General features: G+C 62.2%; 1 protein-coding gene across 2 annotated transcripts; it reads right to left on the bottom strand.

Moving 5' to 3' along the window:
- Nucleotides 1–1,470: 1,470 nt before the first annotated feature.
- MAP2K3 (mitogen-activated protein kinase kinase 3) lies at nucleotides 1,471–24,131 on the bottom strand. Of its 2 annotated transcripts, none has more exons than XM_036836962.1 (12): nucleotides 23,917–24,130; nucleotides 11,338–11,404; nucleotides 10,967–11,015; nucleotides 10,097–10,210; nucleotides 9,882–10,001; nucleotides 9,144–9,260; nucleotides 8,173–8,224; nucleotides 6,886–7,013; nucleotides 6,371–6,448; nucleotides 4,074–4,213; nucleotides 2,951–2,996; nucleotides 1,471–2,471 (listed from the first exon to the last, which is right to left on the bottom strand). In XM_036836962.1, exons 1-12 carry the CDS (start codon nucleotides 23,963–23,965, stop codon nucleotides 2,388–2,390), a joined length of 1,044 nt encoding a protein of 347 aa, XP_036692857.1. In that variant the 5' UTR covers nucleotides 23,966–24,130; the 3' UTR covers nucleotides 1,471–2,387. The 2 variants fall into 2 exon arrangements, with proteins under 2 accessions (XP_036692857.1, XP_036692856.1); XM_036836961.1 differs by having other exon boundaries at nucleotides 1,535–2,471; nucleotides 2,951–3,038; nucleotides 23,917–24,131.
- Between the last annotated feature and the right edge of the window lie 238 nt (nucleotides 24,132–24,369).

Genomic DNA, 24,369 nt, shown 5'->3' with positions numbered 1-24,369 from the left:
GCAGGGCGATCCGCCCACGCACACATCCACGCACGCACCTTCAGGACTCACGCCCTCGTCCTTTCGTGTGTTCACTCACTAGTGTTTTCATTGAACACAGGCTGAGCGCTCCCCGGGTGCGGGCACTGAGCACACGATGGTGGCGGGTCCGATCGGCCCAGATAACTCAGAGAGAGGTTAGTACACCGATGGGACCAGGTGCCGGGCCTCCCTGGGGAAGTGACAGGGGAGACAGGAACCAGTGAGCAGGGGGCCACAAGGAGATGGGGAGGAGCGTTCCACACAGAGGCCACAATCAGTGCAAAGGCCCCGAGGTGAGAACAGCCTTCACATGGGAAGGAGGTTGGGGCTGTTAAGTGCTGTGCCAGGGAGGGTTCTAGGCAGAGGCTGTCTGTCCCAGACTGAGGCTACCTGGGGACGAGAATCGGACTCTGCCTCTGGCTGAACTGAGGCTGGGAGGACTCGTGGACGAGGCAGAGGGGAGATGGACCCCAGAGGGATCCGTGTCTCCTTGTGGGAACACACCCATTTCCCTTGGAGGACTAGCAAGGCTAGTCCTCAGACCTTGGGATGTAGGGAGGCTGACTCTTCCTGTGTTGGGTCCTTTTAGCCTGAGATGGGCTTGGGGATGAGCATATGACGCTTCCTAGCTGAGAAGAGCCAGCCCTGGGACTTCAGTGGGAGCTCTGGGCCCCTCTGCTAAGCTGGTGGGAGCCACTGAGTCCTGACATGGCCCCATGTGGGGAGTGTGTAACTGAGACAGAGAAAACAGCTAAGGCAGACTTAAGTTCCACAGGATATTAACCTGGCTCCTGGATCCCACTATGCCTGAAGCCAGACACAGTTCTGCTTACATGAGCAATTAAATCCCCTTCTGCTTCAGTCTGATGGAAGAGGGCTTCTACCCGACTCTGCCCCAGCCCAGGCCCCAAGGATGACAGAGCCAGACCGGATTCTGCCACGGATGCCTTCCTCCAGCTGCCCCACTCCCTCCGTAGGGGCTACTACCTGTCCCCAAGCCTGTTTCTCCATCTCACAAGCCATGTGGCTTCGGGCAAGTGACTTCAGCTCTCTGGGCCTGTTTTCTCACCTGTGAGCTGGGAATAATGACATTACCCCTCAGTGAGGTGACGGCCCAGGCCCAGGTGCTGCACCTGGCGATGAACTCGTCAGTGCCCGGGGGACAGGTGGCCCCTCAGGGGACTGGGCTTGTGTTGCCGCTCTGTCCAGTGTTCAGCAAGGGCCTGGCAGCTCGTCACGGCCCTTGGGGGCAGCCTCGTGTCCTCACGCGTGGAAGTGCAGGGTCCCGGCAGGTGAGAGGCCCCCACTCCCCTGATCACGCTGCCGTGTCCCTGTCCCGGGGGCAAGGGGTCCCCCCTCCAGGGCCACCAGCCGTCACTGAGCAGGAGGAGGGCTCGCCGCTATGACACACAGTCTCACACGACCTTTTGTCCCACTTTTTTTTTTTTAAATTAAAACAGCAATCAGGCAACTGCCCCAACCAATCAGGGACAGGACCCTGGACGGGCAGTCCTTTCTTCAAAAAAATATATTTTCTTTTTTTTTTTTAAAACAATACCAAAAGCAAATCCACAGCCCGTCGAGCCGGTCCCCAAGGAGAGTGAGCTGGATGGCTCCCCTAGCACCTCTCTGAGCAGAGACCTTGGGCCCATCCCCCTAGACCCCAGCCTGAGCAGAGAGGGCAGGTCTTAGCCTGCTGGTCCCCTAGCAGGTGACAGAAAAGTGATCGGCTCCAAACCATGCAAGAAAAACCAGCCAAACCCACAAAGCGAAAGAAAAAAATCAAGAGGATAAATTAAAAAAATAAAAGTGAAACAACACCCCTAGAGGCGGCAGGCAGGGGCGAGGTGGCCCCGGTGCCCTTAGAGCCCTGTCTGCCAGTGCTGGGGTGAAGGCCTCGGTGGCTCTGGCATCTGCCTCGTGGGGGCTCCAGGGGATTCACATGGCTCATCCCCCTACTGGGTCCCCCTACCGATGCCGGGACAGAGGTGTGGCCAGCCTGGGCCAAGTGTGCAAAGTCCATTCAGTCGAGAGATAAAAAAATATACAACTTGGGTGGCATCCAGGGCCGGGCCAAGGCAGCGGCCTGTACAAGGCACCACTGCCTTCTCTGTGAGGGGCGTCTGGCCCCTCCAAGTCCAGAGTCTCAGAGTCCTTGGAGCAGCAGGGGCAGAGGCACTGCAGGGCCCCGATGGTCTGGTTCTTTGGCACTTGGGACCAACAGCCTGTCAGGCAGGAGCAGCCCCCCGGATTTCTCCCGGGTGCCCAAGGCCAGGTTGGCAGTAGCTTATGGGTGTGGGCAAGCACTGCCGCAGCAGAGGGCTGCGGGGCGCCGCGGGGCCAGAGTGGGTCCAAGGCCCCGCCGCCTACGAGTCCTCTCCCAGGATCTCCTTCACAAAGGCAGCGATGTCGGTCTTCTTGGTTTTGTGCGAGGTGAAGAAAGGGTGTTCCTGATGGGGACAGAAGGCAGTCACCTTGGAGGGGGCGAGGTGGAGGTGCCCCCACATGCTCCTCCTGCCCAGCAAACTCCTAGTCATCCTTCCAGGACCTCTGCCCCCCAGAAGCCCTCCTGTTAGAGGCAGCGTTCGTGGCCTCCTCCTCAGCCCTCCCGCAGCCGCCCTCAACTCACTCTTCCCCGTGCATGCTAGGCCTCTGTCCCTCAGAGGGTAAATCCTTATTCACCCTTCTAGGCCCAGTTCCCCTGCAAAGCCTTCCCTGATGCCTCCAAAGAAAATGGTCCACCTGCCCCCCATTGACCTTTGCCTCCCTCCCCAGGGCCTGGCATGGAGCGGGGAGGAGGGAGCCAGGGTACATGTGAGTGAATGAGTGACGGAGTTCCTAGGAGTGAATGCACAGGCAAGCCAGAGGAGCTGCCCACCGCGCTGCGCACAGGTGCAGCCCTCTCCCAGAGAGTCCCGCCCACACTCACCATCAGCTCCAGGTAGCTCATGCGTTCCGCAGGGTTCTTTCTCAGGCTAGGACAGAACAGGGCAGGCTGAGGGCAGGCTGGAGCCATACTGGCAGGGAAGAAGTGAGTCCAGCCCATCCAGGCCAGCCAAGCCAGTCTGGGTTCAGCCCTGCCCGGGAAGCAAGGGGACACACATGCTCCTCGGGCTCAGGGAAGAAGGGGCTGGACTGTTCTGGGGGGCTTCCAAGGGCGGAGTGGGATCCATGGTGCAAACTACAGAGATTTGGACCAAGTTTCTTTGCCTCTTGGGGTGTCAGCTTTCTTGTCTCTATAGTGATCTAGGGAATTTGCAATGATCCCGATACCAAAATGCTACCATTAACAATCACATACTTGGTATCCTTAATCGGGATACCCCTACCACGGGTCTTGGGAGAAAATGACTCTGTCTGCCAGGCTCACTTGTCTCCAGTCTTTCTTATTTTCCAATAAAAGAAATAAAGGCTACGAATTTTCCTCTGCATATCTCTTTGGCCACAACACATAGATGTTGACATGTTATATTCTCATTGTCTTCACTTCTGACTAGTTCATAATTTTATTGTTTAAATCTCTCTCATAACCCAAGAGTGCATTAGAAGAATTTACTTTTAATTTGCATGTAGCTTTTTTCTCTTCAGTTATGGATTTCCTGTTCCAGCTAATTACAGTCAGAGAACGTGGCCTATATGGCTTTGCCTTCTGCCTCTTCCCCTATTTCCTTTGTAATCTCAAACATAATTAATTTTTATAAGGATCCTGTGGGCATTCTTTAATTTGATACGAAGTTCTAAACATCAGTGAAAGCAAATTTGTTATGCATTAAAATCCTCCATATGCTTTTTGTTTTCTTTTTCCATCTTCAGGATCTGTCCATTTCTAGAGGGACTATATTAAAATCTCCCCACTAGGACCATAGTTTGTCAAATTTTCCTTGTACTCAAACTATTTCTGCCTTACTTATTTTGATGCTATGTTGTTTGGGGGTTATTTGCTAAAGGAGGAGGAGACCAGGCCCAGGGAGGAGCTGGGATCTGGCCAGGACAGGGAGGGGTACTGACTGGGCTTGGGGAGGCCCAGAGGTCCGGGCAGGGCTGAGACTCACCACTGTGCAGTGAAGTCCACAAACTCGGGGGAGAAGCGGTCGGCTGGGAGCTGCGGGGACGGCTCCTCCACCACCTGCTTCAGCTGCTGGAACGGGGTCCCCCAGGACTCATAAGGAAACCGCAGGATGGCCATCTCGATCTGCAGTGGAAACAGCGGCACTGGGTCAGATGCACCCACACTCTGCACGTGGAAGCAGGGCCTTCACAGACCCTGCCTGTCCTGGTCCAGCACCCAGAGCTGGACTGTGAGGCAGGTCAAGGGGCTGATAGGTGACATCATACCAAAGATGAAAGCCAAGGGGACACCAGTAGTTAGTTCTTCTGACCCAACCAGCAGCTATGGCTCATAGCTCAGCAAATCCAACCCTGAGTTTTGACTGGCTTAGCTATCATCAGGTTTTCAAACAATCTGAATTCAGAAGATTGTACATGAAAACCCAGGTTTCAGCTAATCTGGAAAAATCAGAGGAGCTGGCAACCTGGGGATGCTTTCCCACAGGCCGCCGCCAGCAAAGGAACTCGGATAGGCAACCAGTTTCCCTTTCCTTTGCCACAGGCCACTCCCCACTCCCTAACGTCTCAACAATGACTTAAGCGTCTGCTGCCATTTATTTGGGCTGTTGTTATTACTGAAAGGGCAAACAGGAAATGAAATGACTCTCATGTGTTTGCAGAAGGAATGTTAGACTGTGAGGTCCGCCTTTGACCGTGAGTTTCATCTCCTGGACTGTGCAACAATCCACCAGACTCCACTAGGAAATGAAGTTTACAGGCCCTTCCTCCTCCACAGAGCCCCCACTGCCCAGCCATCAATACCTGTAAGGCCCATCTCCAATGCCTCCCCCTCCGGGAAGCCTTCCGGCTCTGACCTCATCACTGTGTCTCCCTGACTCCCTGGACACAAGGCTACCATGGCCTCATCTCTCCTACTAGACCCGGACCTCCCTGTGCCCTGGGTGCCTCACTTGCAGTTGGCAGGAGTCATCTCTGGGAAAGACTGACAGTTCGGGACTTCCCTGGTGGTGCAGTGGTTAGGAATCCGCCTGCCAATGCAGGGGACACGAATTCGAGCCCTGGTCCAGGAAGATCCCACATGCCGCAGAGCAACTAAGCCCATGCGCCACAACTACTGAGCCGGCGCTCTAGAGCCCGCGAGCCACAACTACTGAGCCCATGCGCCACAACTACTGAAACCTGCGCACCTAGAGCCCGTGCTCTGCAACGAGAGAAGCCGCCACAATGAGAAGCCCGCACACCGAAACGAAAATAGCCCCCGCTCACCGCAACTAGAGAAAGCCCACACAGAGCAACGAAGACCCAATGCAGCCGTTAATTAATTAATTAATTAATTAATTTTTAAAAAAAGACTGGCAGCTCACAGCAAACTCTGGGTTCCGATTTTGACTGCTGAGATGAAAACACAAATCAGGTCCACCCAGGCCCCTTTCCCTGATAAGTGATCACCGTAATGAATAGAAGAGACCTCAGCTCAAGCAAACGCTTCTTGTTGGTGGTGACTGGCACCCAAACAGATCGCTAGTCATTGTGCTAAGAAAGCACCTTCCCGTTAGGCTAAAGGCCCCTTTCCAGCCAAGACACAAATGCATCACAAGACACAAATGCAAGACTCCAGGCCACAGATGGAGGTGGCACAGTGCGGTGGGTGTGGGTGTGACCCTGGATTTTCATAGGACAAAGTCAGCCTGCTTTTTTTCCTAGAGTTTCCAATGACTCCGACACACAGAAGTGAGGACCCTGCCTGGGCTGCAGAGAAGGACCACCAGAGTTTACAAGTAGGAAAACAGAGAAGTGTCCAAACCCTGGACCTCGTAATTCCTTTCCTGGTAATTTTTTCTAAAGAGCTCAAAAAAAGAAAAATACAAACAGCCTCTGGGCACAGAGATGCACAGTACGATGTTATCTGTGATAGTAAACGTCGACCGTCCAGCGCCAGGGCTGAGTCTCACTGCGATCGTGAGGGCCACGTGTACAAGGAACTCACCTAATTTGGGGTTGACTGTGATTTCTCGACAAGCACCATGAGCGCTGGGTAAAGTCCAATGGACGAGTCATCAGAGACGTCGAGAACTATGTAAAGCTGCCCCTCACCCCACGGCGGGCATAAGGCACCTGCAGATGCTCCCCTTAAGACACCGCAATTTTTGATGATACAGTCTCTCCTCAGTTTGTGAAGCCAACCAACATTTCTGTCCAAGGCTAAACTATTTCACAGGCCCCGGAAGCTCGAGGACCTGGTACAGCCCCTCCCAAATAGCAAGGGAGCCCCAGGCAGTACCATGGTGATGCCGAGGCTCCAGACGTCGGACTTGACATTGTAGCCTTTCTGGTTCAGCTCCGGGTTGATCCTCTCAGGCTGTAAGAGGGACCAGAGCAGGGTCGCCCAGGCATCCTCAGCTGGGTCTGGCCTCCCCAACCCCAAACAGAGGGACCAGGGCTCACCCATCCCACCTCCCCCGGGGCAAATGAGGAAGCTGAGGGCCAGGGTCTCAAGGTGGAGGCCCGAGTCTTGCCACGCAGCTGCCCTGCCTGGGGGTCCCACCTTCGGGACACTGGGGGAGGGGTGGGACCCCGCAGGCCCCACCAGCCACCTCCCTGAGGTGAGACTTATTACCCAAATGGGCACCACGGGGCCAGTCAGAAAGGGGTGGAGAGGGCCGGGCAGCAGAGCCCTCTGCCCGCAACGGCAGGGAATTCGGGGTCTGGGGAGGCCTCATCCCTGATGGACACAGGACACGGCCGGGGTGGCCAAGCCCGGCTGTTTTCTCCTGGGGTGGCCCAGGAGCCACTCACAGCCATGTAGGGCTTGCAGCCGGCATCCATCGTCTTGGCCACGGAATCCACCAGGTAGCCACTGATCCCAAAGTCGCACATCTTCACGTGGCCCTCCTTGTTGATGAGGACGTTGGACGGCTTCACGTCTGCCAGGGGCAGGACACGCCTTTCAGCTCCTGGTTGTGGGGCCCCCACTGCCCAGGTCAGAGCTGGTGGCCACACAGCCAGGAGCCCCGGGCTCCAGCCACAGGTAGGGGAGGAAGTCAGGGCTCTGGGGCTTCGCCCGGGACCATGTCTCTGCAGCCAACCAGCTGGGACTGGGCCGCCACTTCCCAGCACAACCTCTAGCTCTGCGGCCCACCCAGGCTCCAGGGGGACACATCATTGACAGTGTGGGCACTGGAAACCACCCCGTGTCCACCCAGAGGGGTTGGCAGATTTGCCCAGGAAGCGCAGGGCAGCAGCTAAGACACAGGAGATGGGTCTGCGGGAGAACCCAGAGCCCCAGGACTCGAGGTGGATGTGGAATGGGCTGGAGGGCACAGCAGGGACCGTCCAGCGAGCACACACACAGGACACACACGCATCTCTCCCGCCTTCTATGGGGACTTCTGTGTGGATACAGATGCACAGAAAAAGGACCGAAGGTTCCGTGACAACCTGCCCCTGAGTGGTCAAGGGGGCTTAGCCTAATGAACTTGGTCTGGAAAAGCAGAGCACCCAGAACACAGACGAAGAGGCAGGACGTACACTGCCTGGGTGAGTCTCAGAATCATCGGGCCAAGCGGGAGGCTGAGACCAAGCAAAACCAACCCACTGCGGGAAAATCAGAGGAGTGTGGCTCCAGGGCGTGGGGGGCAGGGGGCGGGGGCGGGACTGAGCAGGACGGGCTGAGACCGTGCTGGGAGGGAGCGGGAGGCTGGAAACACCTTCACCTCGATGGGCGGGGCTTACACAGCGTAAACAACGATCACATCCACGCAGTGGTACACACACCCCCTGCGTGTCTTGCAACACATAAACAACACATCAGAACAAGATGGCTCAGCCTCCCCAGGACAACGGTCCACCCCATCCGTGCTCTCAGCACCAGCGAACGGAACTGGGACTGGGTCTTGGGGCTGAGGAGCATGGCTGGGAGGAGTGCACAGTGGGCCGGACCGGCCAACAGGCTCAGCTCCTGACCCAACAGGCACGTCAGAGCCGGCTGCCTCTGAGCCCCGGTGGTGCGGGCCCAGCAGGCCTGGGCAAGAGCGCGTGTGCGGGCAGCCAGGCCCCTTCCCGCCGGCCGGCCTGGGCACTGACCTCTGTGGATCACGGACAGCTTGCTGTGCAGGTGCTCCAGGGCCCTCACAATCTGGCATTTGGAACAGGAAGAGGGGGGAAGAGACCGGATGGCTGTGATTCCCGGTTGCATCAACAATGACAGAGCTGCAAGACACCCCACCCAGGGCCATCCGTCGCCCTCTCCCAGGTACACACCCAACCCTTCACTACCCTAGGCTCCTGCCCACATCCCAGCCTTTGCTGTGGGGTCCCAGCAACCTTGGTGCAGACGCACTCGGTTCCTGCATTGCTCTGAGTGGGCAAGGGTCTCAGGTGATATGCCCAGGACCCTGCAGAGTCCCAGACTTATGAGCCCCCAGGGTGCTGTCCCTTCCCCCTGCCAGGCTCCTGGTAGAACCCAGCCCTCTGCAGCCTCCCTGCTTCCTCTCCCTCCCTCAGCAGTCAGTGGGCTACATGCTCGGAGCCATTCCCCACAGGAATGACCCCCAAAGATCCTGATTCAACGCCAGGGGGGATGTTCACACGTTCGCAGGTGCGGTCAGGAGGAAGGACCGCTGGTTCGCTGACTCCATTTCCCTTTCTGCTTTGTCTGCTGGGGTGCTCCAGCCCAGGGCTGCCGCCCTGCCCTAGACACATGCAAGCTCAGGAGGCAAGCACGGATGCGAACCCCTCCCCCGACACTGTGCCTCCGTGAGCTGCCCCAGAGCGTCCTCGGCATGCGGGAGCTGTAAACACTAAGTCCTCTTTCGTGGCCTAGAAGCTCAGGAGCTGCACAGAAAGGCCCAGAGGGCCTGGCTCTGCGGAATTTGCGCGGCCCCAGGAGCCCCGGTCTCCTCAGCAGGGAGGCTCTGGTCCAGGGTGGCGGCAGCTGGGCTCCGAGGGGCAGCTGCCCAGGTTCAGGGCCACAGCTGGGGGCCACACTGGGAGCCCGACTCTGCCCACGACAACACCATCGGGACCCCCACCCCAGCAGGGCCTGAGCCACTTACAGATACAGCGATTTCCCCGAGAATGTCCTCCGGGATCGTCATGTCCTTGTCCAGCACCTTCCGGTAGAACTTGTCCAGGGATGTGTCCATGAGCTCCATGCAGATCCACACGTCTCCCTGCACGTGGGCATCCGGAACTCAGCCATGCCCGCCCAGGACTGCCCGGCCCGGCGTCCTCCCGTGCCCACCTCCCCGGAGCCGGCCGGCGCCCCCGACACACCTCCACCCCTCAGCCTTTGCGGATGCCCCGACCTCCCAGCTCCTCCCCCTTCCCCCGAGGCGTGCCCACTCTGCTGGGCCCACACGGCAGCCTCCCCCCGCTGTCACCTCTGCTCTCCCCTATCTGACCCCTAATTCCACGGCAGGTTCCAAAGAGAAGTGACTGAGTCCCTCCAGTGGGGGCTTCTGGGACTCGCCTGTGCCAGCTCAGCTCCATGCCCCAGCCCTGCAGACCCCTCCTGCTTCAGCCCCATACCCCCGCCCCCCGCCACCGCCATCCCGTGGCTCATCCCAGCTCTGAACCTGGCAGACGGGGCCTTCCTCCACCAGGCCCCCACCGCCCGCCCCTACCCAAGACAGCCTTCCGAGAAGGCCGGGTGCAGCACCCCCTGGGGTACCCCCAAGCCCCTGGGCCCCTGCCAGCTCTGACCCGGCCTGTGGTGAGGCTGGCGTGTCTCCCCTGCCACGGCCTGGGCCTGGCTGAGCCCCCAGCCCCGGGCCCGCCCCCCGAGGGCCCACCTCTCTGAAGAGGGCCCCGTAGAAGGTGACGGTGTAGAAGCAGTCGACCGTGCGCATGTTCACGTCCAAGTCCATGAGCAGGCGTTTCTGCTCCTGCGAGTTCACGGTGGCCCGGATGCGCTGCGGGGCGAGGGCTGCGGTCAGGGGCTGGGAGGCAGGGCCGCGGCCCCCGGCGCCCCCGGCCGCGACAGCCCTGGGCTGGGGGCGCCGCTCACCTTCACGGCCATGATGGTGCCGCTCTGGGCGTGCCGCACCTTCTCCACCACCCCGTAGGCGCCTCGGCCCAGCTCCGAGATGGCGACCAGGTCATCCGCCTCCACCTCAAAGTTCTCGGGGGACACAAAAGAGAGAGGGTTCACGGGGGCTAAGTCAGGCGCCAGTGGAGACGCTGGGGCAGCAGAAAGAGAGGACCGCCAGCCGGTCAGACCTGTGCTCAAATCTTGCCCCAACCACTTCTGCTGTGTGCCCTGGGGCAACTCACTTAACCTCTCTGAGCCTCCCCTCACCTTCTATAGAGCAGGCACAGCACCTACTTCCAAGGGCTGCTGCGAGGTGTCAGCAGGCCGGTCTGGGAAGTGCTCCCAGCGGCGTGGGGCCCTTGAGAGATGCTCCTTCCCTCCCGCCCCGCCCCACTCAGGTGGCCAGACTGAATCACTCACTCGGCACCTACTGCGCACAAGTCCCTGTTTCAGGCACCGGGGACACGGAGAGGACAACGGAAAGGCCTCGCCTCACAGGGAGCAGCCAAAAAAGGGAGCGCGCAGGGGGACGAACAGGGCACCCTCGGCGTGTCCTGTGGTCGACACACGGTCCCCGAGCCGGGCTTCCCAAGCCATCAGGAAGCGCGAGTGAAATGCAGGCCCCCGGGCACTGGCCCTGAGGGCAGGGCCAGGGATCTGCGAGCTCAGCACCACTCCTCTGAGGCCGGGGAGCTGCACGCCGGCTCCGGCTCACCAGGGCACCAGGAGGCAACCACCACCTCTGCCCCCGACGGGCCACTGGTCAGCAGCGGGGAGCCAGCGCTCCGCCCCAGCCCAGCTCCGTCCACCACCCACAGCCACCTCCCAGGGCCCGACGACACCTACCCTGTCCCCGATGGTGATGAAGGCCCGGGAGTCCAGGTTCCGGGGGGGCCTGCAGGGAGGAGCGGGGCCGTGAGCCCGGGGGGGCACGCCCTCCTGAGCGGGCAGCTCAGCCTGGCGCACATCCTGCCCGGGAGCCCCCACCCCCCAGCCACCGAGCGTCTGCGGGGCAGCACGCGGTACAGCACGCGGACACGGCCGGGGCCTCGCCTTCCGTCCTCGACGGGAGAGCAGGGCCCTGAGCGGACATGCGAGGCCCATGGCCCCCGCAGCTGCCCAGAGGAGGTGCTGCCCAGGCAGGGGCCTGGCTCTCAACAGCGGCCCCTTCGGGAGGCCGTCTGGGCGGCGCCGGGGGAAACCCGAGGCCAACTCACGTGGGGCTGGGCGCCGGCGGCTTGGACACGCAGGAGATTCGTAAATCCTTCTTCCTCCTGGACTTTCCTAAATGGGAGGGAGAGAAAGGAGCGTCCGCTCAGCCACTGCTCAGTCAGCGTCTCCCGGGACAGGCAGGACCCCCAGGGGCCCAGCACAGATACAGACGCCGAGGGTCGGCATGGTCGGCGCCGTGACGGGGCCCCGGGGCCTCCGGGAGCCCAGAGGACGTGCCCAGCCCGGGCTGGAGGGCCTGAGCCCCGCCGGTCCTCCTGCAACAGTCGCCCCACAGCCACCTGAGAAAAGTCGGCGCCTCCGAGGAGGACGCACCGTCACAGACCGGCCCCCACGGCCCCCATCAGACCCCCGCGCTCCCACCCACGCAGAGTCCTATGTCCCAAGTTTCCCTGAAGGCCTGCATTGTGTCCTAACCCCTGAAAGCTGAAGTCCTAACCCCGAGTACCTCCGAGCATGACCCTATTCGGAGATTTACAGAGATGATCAGGTTAAAATGAGGTCATTAAGGTGAGGCCCTAATCCAACACAACAAGTGTCCTTAAAAAAGGGGAAATTTGGACACAGAGACAGACACGCATCAAGGGAAGACGGCCGTCTGCAGTCCCGGGGACGAGGCCGGGGCGGCTCCTCCCATCATGGCCACAGCAGGACCAGCCCTGCGACACCTGGATGGGCTCCGGCCTCCAGACGGGGGACAGGAGGTTCCGGTGTTGAAGCCGCGCAGCGTGTGGGGCTCTGTCCCGCAGCCTGGGAAGGTAGCAGGGCCTCTACCCACCCCACCCCCATGCAGTGCTAACCTCGGTGGGGGGGCACCCGCCTCTGAGCCTCGACGTCCCCACCCGTCATGCTGGAACGCAGACGTAGGCTGGGGGCCCTGCCGGCAGGCATCACATGCAACCCGGCCAGGGGTGTCCACAGCCAGGCCCATGGGCCGGGACCCTGTGTGCAGGCACCCCGCCTCTCTCAGCCTCAGCTTCCCCAGAAGGGGCCCCGGGTGGACAAAGTACGAGGACAAGGACCACCTGCCAGGGCATCGGCCCCCGGCTCAGGTTGGAAAACGGGGGCAGGGCCAAGGGCAGGAAGGTGAGTCGGGAAAGGACCACATGTGCAGCCAGGTCTGCTGGTTCCACAGCCGGGGGTGTGCAGGGCAGGGCAGGACGTCCCCTGTGGAGTGAGGGCGCTGGACCGGCTGGGCTCCCACCGCCGCCAAGCCTGCCTGTGCCCGGGGCCGGCTCCCCAGCCCTCCACACAGCCCTCCCCGCGGACAGGCGGCGAGACAGGGGTGCCTGTACCCACAGCTACACCTGATGCTGTCGGCTTCCCCGCCCAGGCTCACGCCAGGCTGGGAGCGGGGGAGGTTCCTGGGGGCCCACCTTCCTGGGGAAGCGGGAAGTAAGCCCAGCAGGCCTGCAGGGGCCAAAGCAGGGCAGATCCAGGCCTGGAGGACGGACCCATGGCCTCATCTCACCCCTGCCCACTGCCCCGGGCACACTGCAGTGTCCCTGGGCCTCAGTATCCCCATCTGTGAGGAGCCCCACCCCCAGCTCTAGCCAACAGGGTGGGAGGTGAGAGGGGCCCGGCGGGGTCCACGTCCCACGGGAGGAGGACCACCCGAGGCGCGGGCAGGGCCAGCTCTGGCTGGGCCCACTCACCCTGGAGGCCGGAGCCTGCGCACATTCTCACCACGCAGCCCCAGGAAGCCCACTCCCACCCCACAGGGTGCTGGGTGGGCCTGAGTCCCGAGGCAACGCCTCCCTCACCCCTCACCCCCAGGGACTGACAAGAAGTGTCTCCTCTCCAAGCCTCTCTGGCCAGCTAAGAGCGCGACCCGGTGCCCGGCACACGGTCGGTGCTAAAGAAGAATCGGCATCGAGAGCGCTGGGCGGACCTGGGACTCGACCAGGACTTCCCAAAACCACCCAGAGCAGAAACGGTGCCCATGTGCCTCTCCTGCGGGCACGTTCTCCCGCCTCCCGCCCAAGGCCCTGTGCCTCGTGCCGCAGGGGTGCGCAGGGCACCAGGAGACCCTGTGCACACCCTCCTGAAGTCACCTCTGAGCCGGGTTCGGGTCAAGCCTCCAGCACACCCTGCTGTGCAGACTCAGCGCCTCGTCTGTGAATCCAGACAGGCCCGTGCGCTCGGGCCCAGCAGCGGGGGGGGGGGCGCCCCGGCACCACTGTCCATGATAGGAGGGGTTCTCAGTGCCCCCGGGAAGACGAGGCCCGGGCCCAGCTGTCCTGAGGGCTGGGTGAACCACCAGGAAAAGTCCGGTGGAGGTGGGGTCCCAGCATCTACCCCAGGGTGGGTGACGTGAGCAGACACTTGCAGCCTCTCCATAGAAGCACCCCCAGGGGCCCCCAGATGCCAGGCTTGAGGTGCATCCGTCTGTGCCCTGGCGGCCAGCAGGAGAGTCTCAGTCCTGGCCAAAGGCCCTGACCCAGGCGGCCCTGGGCCTGCAGCCGAGTCAGCGCTCCGAAGGCACAGTCCACAGCTCCAGAGCCGGGGCCCCCGCTCAGTCCACACCAGGCTCGGCTCTCGTGCAACCCTGTCGCCAAAAGCATGGGCTCTCTCTGCCACAAGGTCAAATCCCCTTTGCCCCTTACAGGCTGGGTGATCTTGGGCAAGTGCCCACACCTCTCTGAGCCTCAGCGTTCTCGTCCATACAATGGGGACAAAAACAGCACCTCCTGTGAATTCCCTGCTGGCACAGTGGTTAAGACTCCACGCTCCCAATGCAGGGGGCCCGGGTTCAATCCCTGGTCAGGGAACTAGATCCCACATGCATGCCACAGCTAAGAGTTCGCACGCCACAACTAAGGAGCCTGCCTGCCGCAACTAAGACCCAGCACAACCAAATTTAAAAACAAAACAAAAAGCAGCACCCCCTGTAGAGTTATCAGATAAAGCACTCGGGACAGCGCTCAGCCTGTATCGAGCTACTTCACCGCCTCTGAGCCCCCAGGGGCCTGTCCAGGACCTGACCGGCGCCACCGCCTGCCCCCAGCACGGGGCTGTGCCAGCTGCCCAGTCATGCCCTCGTGTGTGGAGAGATTTCATCCCGTTTTACAGACGAGGCAAGGTGGCTGGTTGTCAGAGGCCAGGGTGGGGGGGTCTCCCTCCAAAGTCCTTTCGCCCATGAGAGAGGCAACCTGCCACTCACACACGGGCCCTTCCCATCTCCTCTAGACGCCCCGACGACCCTGGAGGAGGAGCTCTTAGCCTCATTTTACTTGGGGAAACCGAGGCTCGGAGGTGGAGTCACTGCACGTTAGTCAAGGGTCTGGCCAGGAGTCACACCTGGAGACCCCAAAAGGCCAGGCCAGCGGCTCACAGCACCCCTCCTGCAGGGAGGAGGGGACAGGCCTGCTGCGCCCCCCCCAGGGGAAGCCAGCACATTCCACACGCCAAGAGGAAAACAGAAAAGCCGGGGCTTCAGTTCCTGAGGCCACTTCTGTGCTGCCCCTGGATCAGACTAAGTCACCACCAGGCCCCAAGGTGGCGCAGGGGTCCACGGCGTGTGGAGGCCACAGGCCGGGCCAAAGGAAGCCCAGCTCCGCAGCCTGGCTGGAGCCCAGCACAGAGCCCTCCTGCCCGCACCTCTACTTCTCACCCGCTCGGAGGTGCACCTGCCGCCCTAAAAGGCAAGGCCGAGGGTCTGGCACACAGCAGGTGGCCCTCTAACGGCCCCCAAGCGGACACCACAGTGACCATCAGCGCCTCTGCACAGGTGAAAAAATCCGTCCTCAGTAATGAGAAATGTGGGTGGCTTTTATTCTTGACTTGATGCTATTTTGTAACCAGAAAATAAAACATTTTAAGTTAAAAGGTAACAATCCGGGGCTTCCCTGGTGGCGCAGTGGTTGAGAATCCGCCTGCCAATGCAGGGGGCACGGGTTCGAGCCCTGGTCTGGGAAGATCCCACATGCCGCGGAGCAACTAGGCCCGTGAGCCACAATTACTGAGCCTGCGCGTCTGGAGCCTGTGCTCTGCAACAGGAAAGGCCGCGATAGTGAGAGGCCCGCGCACCGTGATGAAGAGTGGCCCCCGCTCACCGCAACTAGAGAAAGCCCTCACACAGAAACAAAGACCCAACACAGCCATAAATAAATAAAATAAATAAAGATACATGAAATTGCTAAAATTAAAAAAAAAAAAAAAAGATGAAAAGGTAACAATCCACGTGGGGGTCTCCGGGGCTCACAGCCGCAGGCCCTCCTGCGCCTTCTCTGCTCTCAGCCCCCTTTCCACCTTTCTTGGGCTCAGCCTGCACACCCACGGCCCGCCCTGGGCTTTGGGAACGTCCCCCTGACAAGCCTCAGTCTCCCTGCCTTTGGCTGCAGCGGTGGGGGGGGGGGGGAGGGGAAGAGGGCGAGGACCCCCTGCCTGTCAGGGTCCCCAGGCCTACGTCTAGGGTGACACAACTGGGTCTGCAGGGCGGCCAGAAACAGGCTGCCGGCCCCTCCCACCGTCTGCCGGAGCCGTCAGCGCCGGGCCGGGGCTGCCCAGGTGCAGGCCACTGTGGCGACTGTCACCACGACAAACAGACTTTGTGGGCTGCCCCCGGCAGAGCACGACGAGCCCGCCAGCCTCGGCTTGCGGGGCTCCCGGTGCAGGAGGGCACAGTACCGGGTGTCTGTGTCCTCGTCGGCTCCGGCCTTCCAGGGGAGCCACAGGAGGCAACGAGGACTCCAGCCGTGACCTGAATGAGCCACCGTTGTTCCCAGCTCAGGGCCTTTGCCGGGTCTGTTCCCTCTGCCTAGAACGCTCTTCCCTGCAACTCTGTCCCAGCTGATGCGTGAGCCTCAGCTCCTGCCTGTCCAGAGAGGCCCTCCCGGTCGTGCAGCTGAGCGCCCTTGTTAACTGGCTCTCCCGTGTCCAGCCGGCTCCTCACAAGCCACGGCCCTGTAGTTACATCTCAGAGGCAGCTCTGACTCGAGCCAGGCAGCCCGGGCTCGGACCGCAAGGCTGCCGCTTCCTAGCTGGGTGCCCTCAGGCAAACGACTTCACCTCTCTGGTCATCACGGCCTCAGCTGTGACGTGGGGACAACGGACTGACCTCGCATGGGTATCAGCGCACCCAGCGCGGGCCAGTGCCCTGCCTTAGTGGTCCTGGCGCGAGGAAGATTAGACTGAGCCATCTGGAAACGCGTGGGACCCACGCTAACACCGGGCCCGCAGCCCAGACGGCCACTCCGTCAACACCCTCAGCAGCCCCGGCAGTGTCTTCACGGATCTGCTGCACCAAGAGGGTCGGAGAGGAGGCGCCAGGCGAGGTCACAGTGAGCGCCTGCTGGGGAGCAGACCCTGGGCGGGGCCTGGGGACATTCCAACAAGCCAGCTGTGCCCGGCTCTCAGGCTCCGTCCGGGGGGGGGCAGGGCCGACAGCCGCGCACCACGGACCCGGCCGGGCCTCGCTCACACGGGAGCCGCACGCCCCGCCACGTTCTGTCTCCTCCGCGGCCCCCACTTTCTCATTCCCGCCTCCTACTTCTGGATATTTGGGGTGCTCCTCGTGCCTTCCAATCCTGCTGGAGACGTCCTGGGTCCCCCGGGTCCGTGCCCATCAGGTAAGGCAGCGCCTGCCACCACGGAGGTGTCGGAGGCCAGATGTCCGAGGACGGCCCCGCCCCCGCCTGGCCCTGCCCCCAGCGGGCCACCTCTATCCTGTGGGGGTCCCACAGAGAGAGACCAACTAGGCCAACCCACTCCCACTGCTCAGGTGGGCAAACTGAGGCCCCGAGAAGGGGAGGCTTTCGGGGGGCAGCAGATTCACCTGCACAGTCAATGTCCATCGCCAAGCCAAGCCAAGGCCCACCCCCACCCCCTGATATCATGACCCCCCCGTTACCGCTCTGCAGGCGTGTCCGGGCGAGGACACGGAGAGGCAGGCACAGCAGGGACGCCCCCTCACCTTCACACCGGCTCCCCAGCTCTGCAGTGGCCTCTCCCCAGGGTCCCGCAGAGGGGAGGGCGCTCCGTTTCCCGGGAGCCTCCACGGGCCGGGCCCGCACCCGCCACGGTGCCCTTAGCACCGAGCCCACAGGGGAGTGACAGGCGGGGCGGGGGGCTGCTCAACCCAGCAGCCCTGCCCTGTGCCCCCCCAGCGGCACGGTGGCCCCCGGCCCAGGCCCTGGCCTTAGAGGCCTTCGGCATCCCTCGTCCCCCCCACCTCCAGGCCCTTCTCATCTGCAGAGCCCGTGGGGAGGGTCCCGAGCCCACCCAGCTCGCAGCACCCGTCCCTTCAGCAGTGAGCAGACAGGGCCCTGCCCTCCCAGGACCGCCCTCTAACCGCAGCCACGTGGCAAAGCCTGAAGACACTCTGCTTGTCACAGCTTGGGGTGCTACTGGTACCTGGTGGGTAGAGGCCAGAGGCGCTGCCCCACAAGCCAGAACGATCCGGCCCTAGACGCCCGGGGCTGGGGAGAGACAGGGCCACAGACAAGGCCAACTAGCAGACAAAGCCCGGGTACACACCGTTCACGGAGATTTCCACAGCGCTAAGTGCTCTGAAGAAAAAGGAAGCAGGGGACCCTGCGGAGGTGAGATCCGAGCTGAGGCGGACGGGTAAGAGGAGGCAACCTGGAAAGCTCTGCAGCAGGGGAATCCAGGCAGGGGGCTCGGGCTGGAAGTGCCCACGGGGTCACCCAGCAAGGGTCCCACCACACTATCCGGGTCTGCACAGGGCAACTCGGGACGGGACGAGCTGGGCGGGAGTCAGAGGGGATGGGGTGGGCCAGAGGCCCAGACCCAGGTGCACAGAAGAACAAAGAGGGCAGGAAACATTCTCCAGCCCCCGCGCCCAGAGCGGTCTCGCGCAGGCCTCCCACCCAGGCCTCAGCAGCCGCTGACCGCCAACACCGAGGAAGCACCGACTTACTGGAGGCACAGCAATGCCCCTTGGCCCCCTTTTTACTCCCTGGTGGTACCCAAACACCTCCGCTGACATCCGAGGCCCTTCACTTGTCCCTTCGTGCCCACTGGCTCGTGCAAACCTTAAGACGAACCCTCGAAGCTGCCCAGTGACGCAGACAAGGAAACTCAGGGCTGTGGTACAGCTGCGCGGTCCGAGCACTGCACCACTTGGGCTTAACGTTCACTTGAAGCAACAGTAATAACAGCTGCAGACACTCAGACACGCTAACCCTGAGGCCCCGTACCTGGTGCTGCCACGTGTTAACACGCTGACTCCTCCACGTAGGTCCCGGTATCACCCCCGCAGGGCAGCTCCTGATCGCCAGCCAGCTCTAGCCTTTCCCCCAACAGCGCTACACACTGGTGCTGGTGCCACGGACCATGGTGTGGACACTGGCCCGGGGCTCCTGCAGGCCAGGGAGCTTAACTACACCACACGTACGTTAGGGCCTGATTTAAAACAATAATACAGAAATGATGTGCACGCGCGTCAGGATGGTTGTCAGGGAGAGGCAGCGCTGCAGGGCTGCAGGGGCACAGCAAGGTGAGATTTCTTCCGCTGGGTATCGGGTGTACAGAATTCACTTTTCTTTAGTCTTTAAAACGTAGAGGTGCGTTCTGTAGATCCTTCCGCTGTCTGCCCTGACAGGGCAGAGGGGCCAGTGCAGAGCGGCCAGGGCGAGCCCCGGGGGAGAGGGCCGACTGGACACGGCCTCCCAGAGAAGCCAGGGCAGCCCCTGGATGCCAGCTCAGCCTGCAAGGGCACCCCAGAGAGGACCTCAGGACAGGGGGAGGGTGACAGGGACCTGTGCCCAGGACTGGGGGGATGGGGCAGGGGGAAGCCCTGTCAGGGTGAGCCTGGTGACCCCCTCTGGGGTGGGACGTGGGCCCAAGCGGGTGTCTGAGCTGCAGAGGGGCTGCCTCCCAGCCCTGCCTGCTCTTCACGCCCTTTATACGAGGCTTCGGGGGGCTTCCCACGGCCACTGCTGGGGAAGCAGGCCTGACCACAGGGGCCACACCGAGAGGCCCGGCCAGTCCCGGGAGGGCGATGAGCCCCAGCGTGGGGAGCTGAGCTCAGGGAGGCCCGCCCCGTCGCCGCACCCGGCTGGGACGGGGCCCTGCGGGGCGTTCTTCTTCTGGGACCCAACAGTGACCCCTCCCAGGACGCGGACGATGCTCCCCACAGCGGCCTAGTCCCCGCCCAGCTGCTCCCACTCAGCTCAGCCCTGCCGCCCACCGACCCGGACCCTCAGAACCACCTCCCCCGCGGCCTCCTTCCGCTCCACGGTTGGGGCGCTCTCCACCCAGCCCTGCGCTCCTGCAGCAGGTGCCCTGCCTGGCCCTGACGGAGCTCCACCCACTGAGGGGCTGGCCTAGGAGGCTCCCACCCTCCCAACTCCCGGTCCCACACGCCCCCATGCTGCAGGGGACGCGGATGTGCAGGCCGAGGCAGGCACGCCGTCCTCTCCGTTCCCCGCAAGCCCTCCCCAGGAAGGCCCAAGGGGAAATGAAGCTCCCAGCTCCAGCCTGGGGACCAGTGGGGAAAGAGCCTGGTATATCCTAGCTGCCATTACAGGACCCTGCAGCCAGAGTCGTGTCACAGAGCTTAAAGTCCATCACCAGAGGTCCCCATCCTGGTTATTCATCCACCAACGAACAACTGCCACCACCAAAACGATGAGAAAATAATAACAGATGACATTTGTTTGACAAACACCGTCTCCCACCTTTACCACCACCCTGTGGGGGGCTGTTTTCTCCCACTTTACAGAAGAGGAGACTGAGGGTCAGAGAGGGCACGTGAGGAAGTTGGGAAGCAGTGGAGCGAGTCAGAATTTGAACACAGGTCCATCCACCCCCCGAGCCCAGGCTCTGCCCCACTTCCTGTCTCGCTGAGGTTCTTCGTGGGCAGAGGGCAGTCTCGCTGTTCCCAGGACCTGACACTTAGCAAGAGTGGAATGAGGCTGTCTACACCTGTCCTCGTGGCTGCCGGCAAGACGGCCTGCAGGGTTCCCACTCCCATTTTGCAGGTGAAGAAACCGAGGCCTCACATCCAAGAGCCGGGCAGTGCCAGGGGACTGAAAGCATTTACAGCAGGCAGCGGACGTCCAATGTCAAAGCGAAGGGGCTGAGCTGCGATCTGACAGCAGAGTCTTCACCTCTGCACAGCCCTGTCTCCTGGGAGCCCAGGGGACCCCGCCCCACCTCTGCTCCTGGGCCTCCCGCGGCCCCAGGGAGCACATCGGAGCCGGAGGCGGCCCTGGGCCAAGGGCGGTAAACAGCCGCCGTCACCTGCTCCCGCTCCTGCTCCCTGAACAGAGGAAGCAGGGCCCTTGCCTAACAGAGGAAGTTCCTGCGGGGATGGGCGCAGGGCCAGGAGGGGGCTCCGGGCTCCATCCCAGGTCCAGGAGGGGGGCCACCTCCGTGCCCAGCTCTGGGCCACAGGCCGCCCGAGAGGTGGGGACTCCCAGCCCCCTCCCGCCCACCAGCGGCCAGGCACTGGCCCTTTAAGCTGCAGCCAGCCGGCTGGCGTGCCCCACGGGTGAGTCAGCGCCCAGTGCCCGCTGACTCACGCCGGAAGCCTTCCGCTGCCCCGGCCCTCTCCCCACACAAGCGACTGAGAACTTTGCTCCCTTCAGGCCCTGAGCCACAGGTTGGCAGATAGTTTCCTGTGCGTCACGCCAGGGGTGGGGAAGTCCCCAAGTGCCACCTTCCAATCTTTCCGAGAGCCGGGACAGGACGGGACAGGTCAGGGGAGGGCAGCTGCACAGCAGGAAGGGCCGGGACACGGGGCTCCTGCAGCCTCAGGGTCCCCATCAGGCATCCAGGAGCCACTTGAGGATCAACCAGGAAGTGCCCACGGGGGCAGCACTCACGGGGCAGTGGGGGCACCCCAAGGACAAACGTGGCCGGAGGCAGCAGACCCAGACTGTGCCGACCAAACGCACCCCTGCCCTCTGGCCGCAGCTGCCCTCGGCCTCTGATCCCAGGCAGAGATGGCATGTGGGCGAGGAAGCGGGGAAAACAGCAGGGCTGTAGGGCCCGGAGCCTCGCGCACTCCCGGAAAACTCCCAAGGGCTGTGGCATGGAGGACGGGGCAGGGCACCCCTGCAGGGCAGGAAGCTTAGAGGTAAAGCTCCCTAAGGTCAAGTGCCAACCACATCCTGCTTGGTCCAAATTCCTCGAGAAGGTGGCGAGAAGGACAACACTGTGGCCTGTGCCCAGGACACGGAGGGCTGGGTCAAGTCACTCCTCCCATCTGACCTCAGTTTTGTCACCTGACAAATGGGCCGGACCGCAGTGAGTATGAAATGTGCCAGCTGTAAAGGGCTCTGCACACAGGAGACATCATCTCTGCTCAGTCCGTCCTCCAGGTCAGGCATGTAAAGGGCTAGAGGAGATGCCTCAGAACAGAGGTGTGATGCGGGAGGAGGGAGTATCCCACCAGCTCAGCCCAAGCACCCGTCACAGAAATGGGACACAGAGGAGCACTGAGCACTAGAACAGCAGCTCCATCTGTCACAGCCGTGTGACCTCAAGCAAGGCAATGAGCACCTCCAAGCCTCAGCTTCCTCGTCTGTGAATGGGGCTGTGAGCAATAAATGGGCTAGCGCATGGCACATGGAAAAACCTTGGTAAGTGGGAGCTCTTGGGATTTCTGGCAAGAGGTCATTGTGGCTTCCCCACCACATGCTGCCACAGACCCCAAAGAGGCTGACAGCGTCCCCACCCAACATCATCTGTTACCTGGACCCACAGACTGGAAATGCATCCTGGCCCTCTCTCTGCAGAGAGGCTCAGAGAAGGCAATGCCAGGACTCAGGTCACACAGCATATGAGTGTTTCCCCAAAGTGCTTTACTCCTTCACACCCATGACCCTTCTCCCTTCCCAACCCTGCAACTGTAATTTTTATTTTGATGAGGCATTCCCTGCCTGGAAGAGCTCAAGGGCCTTCAAAAACAAACACTGCTTCCAACCTCTTTTTTCCACCCATGAAAACACTGTGGCCCAGAGAGGTTGATGGACCTGCCCGAGGTCTCACAGCACTGGCCAGGCCAGGCCTACACCTGGAGCTGGGGAAAAGAAGTGTCTGATTTCCCGGTTCCCAAGCTCCACGAGGTCTGCGCAGTGCAAGTCCCTCCCCAGCCGTCTTCCCCCTCGAGTGCCTCCTGGGTTACTCACAGTGGTTGGGCAACGGTCAGGGATCCGGCCTCCCACTTATGTAAGACATAATTACCCTGCCCACCCGGCCGGCTGGGCTCTGGCCCCAGCCACAGCAGCCGCCAGGAGCAGGGGCAGCGAAGGACCCACACCCTCCCCCGGACCCCACAAGCCCTCCAGCTGCCTGGGCTCCCCCCACCGCAGAGAAAAAGAGGCAGAGGCAACCCCTGATTAGGGGCCCCCTAAGTGCCAGCTGCTACCTTTCTCCACCTCACTCTGCAGCTACAGCCCAACAGAGGCAAGGCCTGGATCCCACATGGCTGAGGCCTTTCCAGCAAGAATGGTAACAGTAATAAAACGGAGCAAGTGCCCCTTCCCCAGCACCTCTGGGCTCTTCATCTCATCACCCGCACTTGCCTAGAGCTCTTTAGTACTCACTGTCTCACATCCTACGCCAGGAGTCCACGGAAGGTAGGTGTGATAAGGGAAACCGAGGCCCAGAGACAGCAAGTTAGGGAGCCGCGGGCAGCCCATTCACTACGGCTGCGTCCGGTTTGCAACTCTCTCACACAGCCCAGCCCGCCGAGACTCCGACATGCCAAAAACACCCTTTCCTCTTCCTGCCAAAAAAATCCCCCTTTCGCCCTCCAAGTCTCATCCTCCCCCTCTGCATGACAAACCCTGCTGCCGCAGCCGCCACCTCACAAACATTTCCAGGAAGGCCGGCTGCCTGGAGAAAACAAGAGCGAGCCCATCGCACGGCCAGCACCCACCGGGCAGCCAGCCCAGGACCCACAGGCAGCGTCGGAGGTGAGCACCGCCCCCCCCCCCGCCCGCCCCCGTGCACAGAAAAGCTTGCAAGTCCAGATGAGGGAGCCGATGGAGAGGCCATGCAGTAGGGTGGGGTGGGAGGCCAAGAGAGGTTCTCCGGAAGACAGGGCTGCAGACAGAGCTGCAGGACGGGGTGCAGCCGCCAGGGATGGGGCAATGTGGCACCTAGGAGGGTGGAGAGCCTTGGGGGAGAGGACGGGGAGTTCTGAGCTGGACCGTAGCCAGGGCAGCCACACGGGAGGGGGCGTTTACAGAGAGATCCGCAGCAGGGGAGCACCACTGGGGGCCCAGACTGGATACAGCCCTGGGACCCGGGAGTGGAAGGGGGCTGGGTGCAAGATCAGAGTGAATCCCGCCTGGGTCCAGCTGAGAGACCCAGACTGGGAGAGTTCCTGTCCAAGGTGCAGTTAAGGCCCAAAGGGGGAGGTCCAAGCAAGGTTCCTGACCTGGAGCGGGGTGATCAGAACGAGACCCTCTCCCGACTTCGGGCCTGGGTGCAGCCCCAAGGCCTAAACTGGGGTCCGGCTGGGCCCGGGACCTAAGGGAGGCGTTCCGGGCAGGGGAGCTGCCCCGGTGCGGGCCGGGCCGGGGGACCGCGCAGAGGTCGGGGCCGGGGGACCGCGCAGAGGTCGGGTTCGCAGCCCGGGCGTTCCTAACCTTTGGACGCGGGCACACCGGCGGGCTGGCTCGCGGCAGGAGATTCCATGGTGCAGGCGGGTCGGGGCGGCGGCGGGACTAGTCCAGGGGGCGGCGAGCTCGGCCCGGGCGGAGCACGCTCATGGCTGCGGGCGGGCGGCCCGGGCGGCTAGCAGGGCGTCGGCTGGTACGCGTCCGCGGCGGGCGGCGGCGGGGCCAGACTGGGCAGCGCGACTGGGGCCCCGGCCGGACGGCGCCGACGCAGGCCCCGCCCCGCGCACCCATTGGCCCGCCGGTCTCCGGGCCCGGCCCCTGCCTATCAACCGCCGGCCGGGGCCTGCCCGTCAAGCTCAAGCCTCGCCCTCCATTGGCCCGGGGTACGGCTCCTCCCACCGCCTGTCAAGCCCGCCCACCACCGGGAAACCCGTCAGGCCCCGCCCCCCCAGGCCTCGGCGGGTCCCTCCCGCTGCCTGT

The sequence above is a fragment of the Balaenoptera musculus genome, chromosome 20, assembly GCF_009873245.2.
Source record: "Balaenoptera musculus isolate JJ_BM4_2016_0621 chromosome 20, mBalMus1.pri.v3, whole genome shotgun sequence".
Lineage (NCBI taxonomy): Eukaryota > Metazoa > Chordata > Mammalia > Artiodactyla > Balaenopteridae > Balaenoptera > Balaenoptera musculus.
This window is presented reverse-complemented; position numbering and strand designations above follow the sequence as displayed.

Coding starts and splice junctions, on each gene's coding strand:
- MAP2K3 (XM_036836961.1), bottom strand. CDS start 23,965: ATGGAATCTCCTGCCGCGAGCCAGCCCGCCGGTGTGCCCGCGTCCAAA. Junction 8,225..9,143: donor TCGGGGAAATCGCTGTATCT/GTAAGTGGCTCA, acceptor TCCAAATGCCAG/ATTGTGAGGGCCCTGGAGCA. Junction 3,039..4,073: donor GTGGACTTCACTGCACAGTG/GTGAGTCTCAGC, acceptor CTTCCCTGCCAG/TATGGCTCCAGCCTGCCCTC.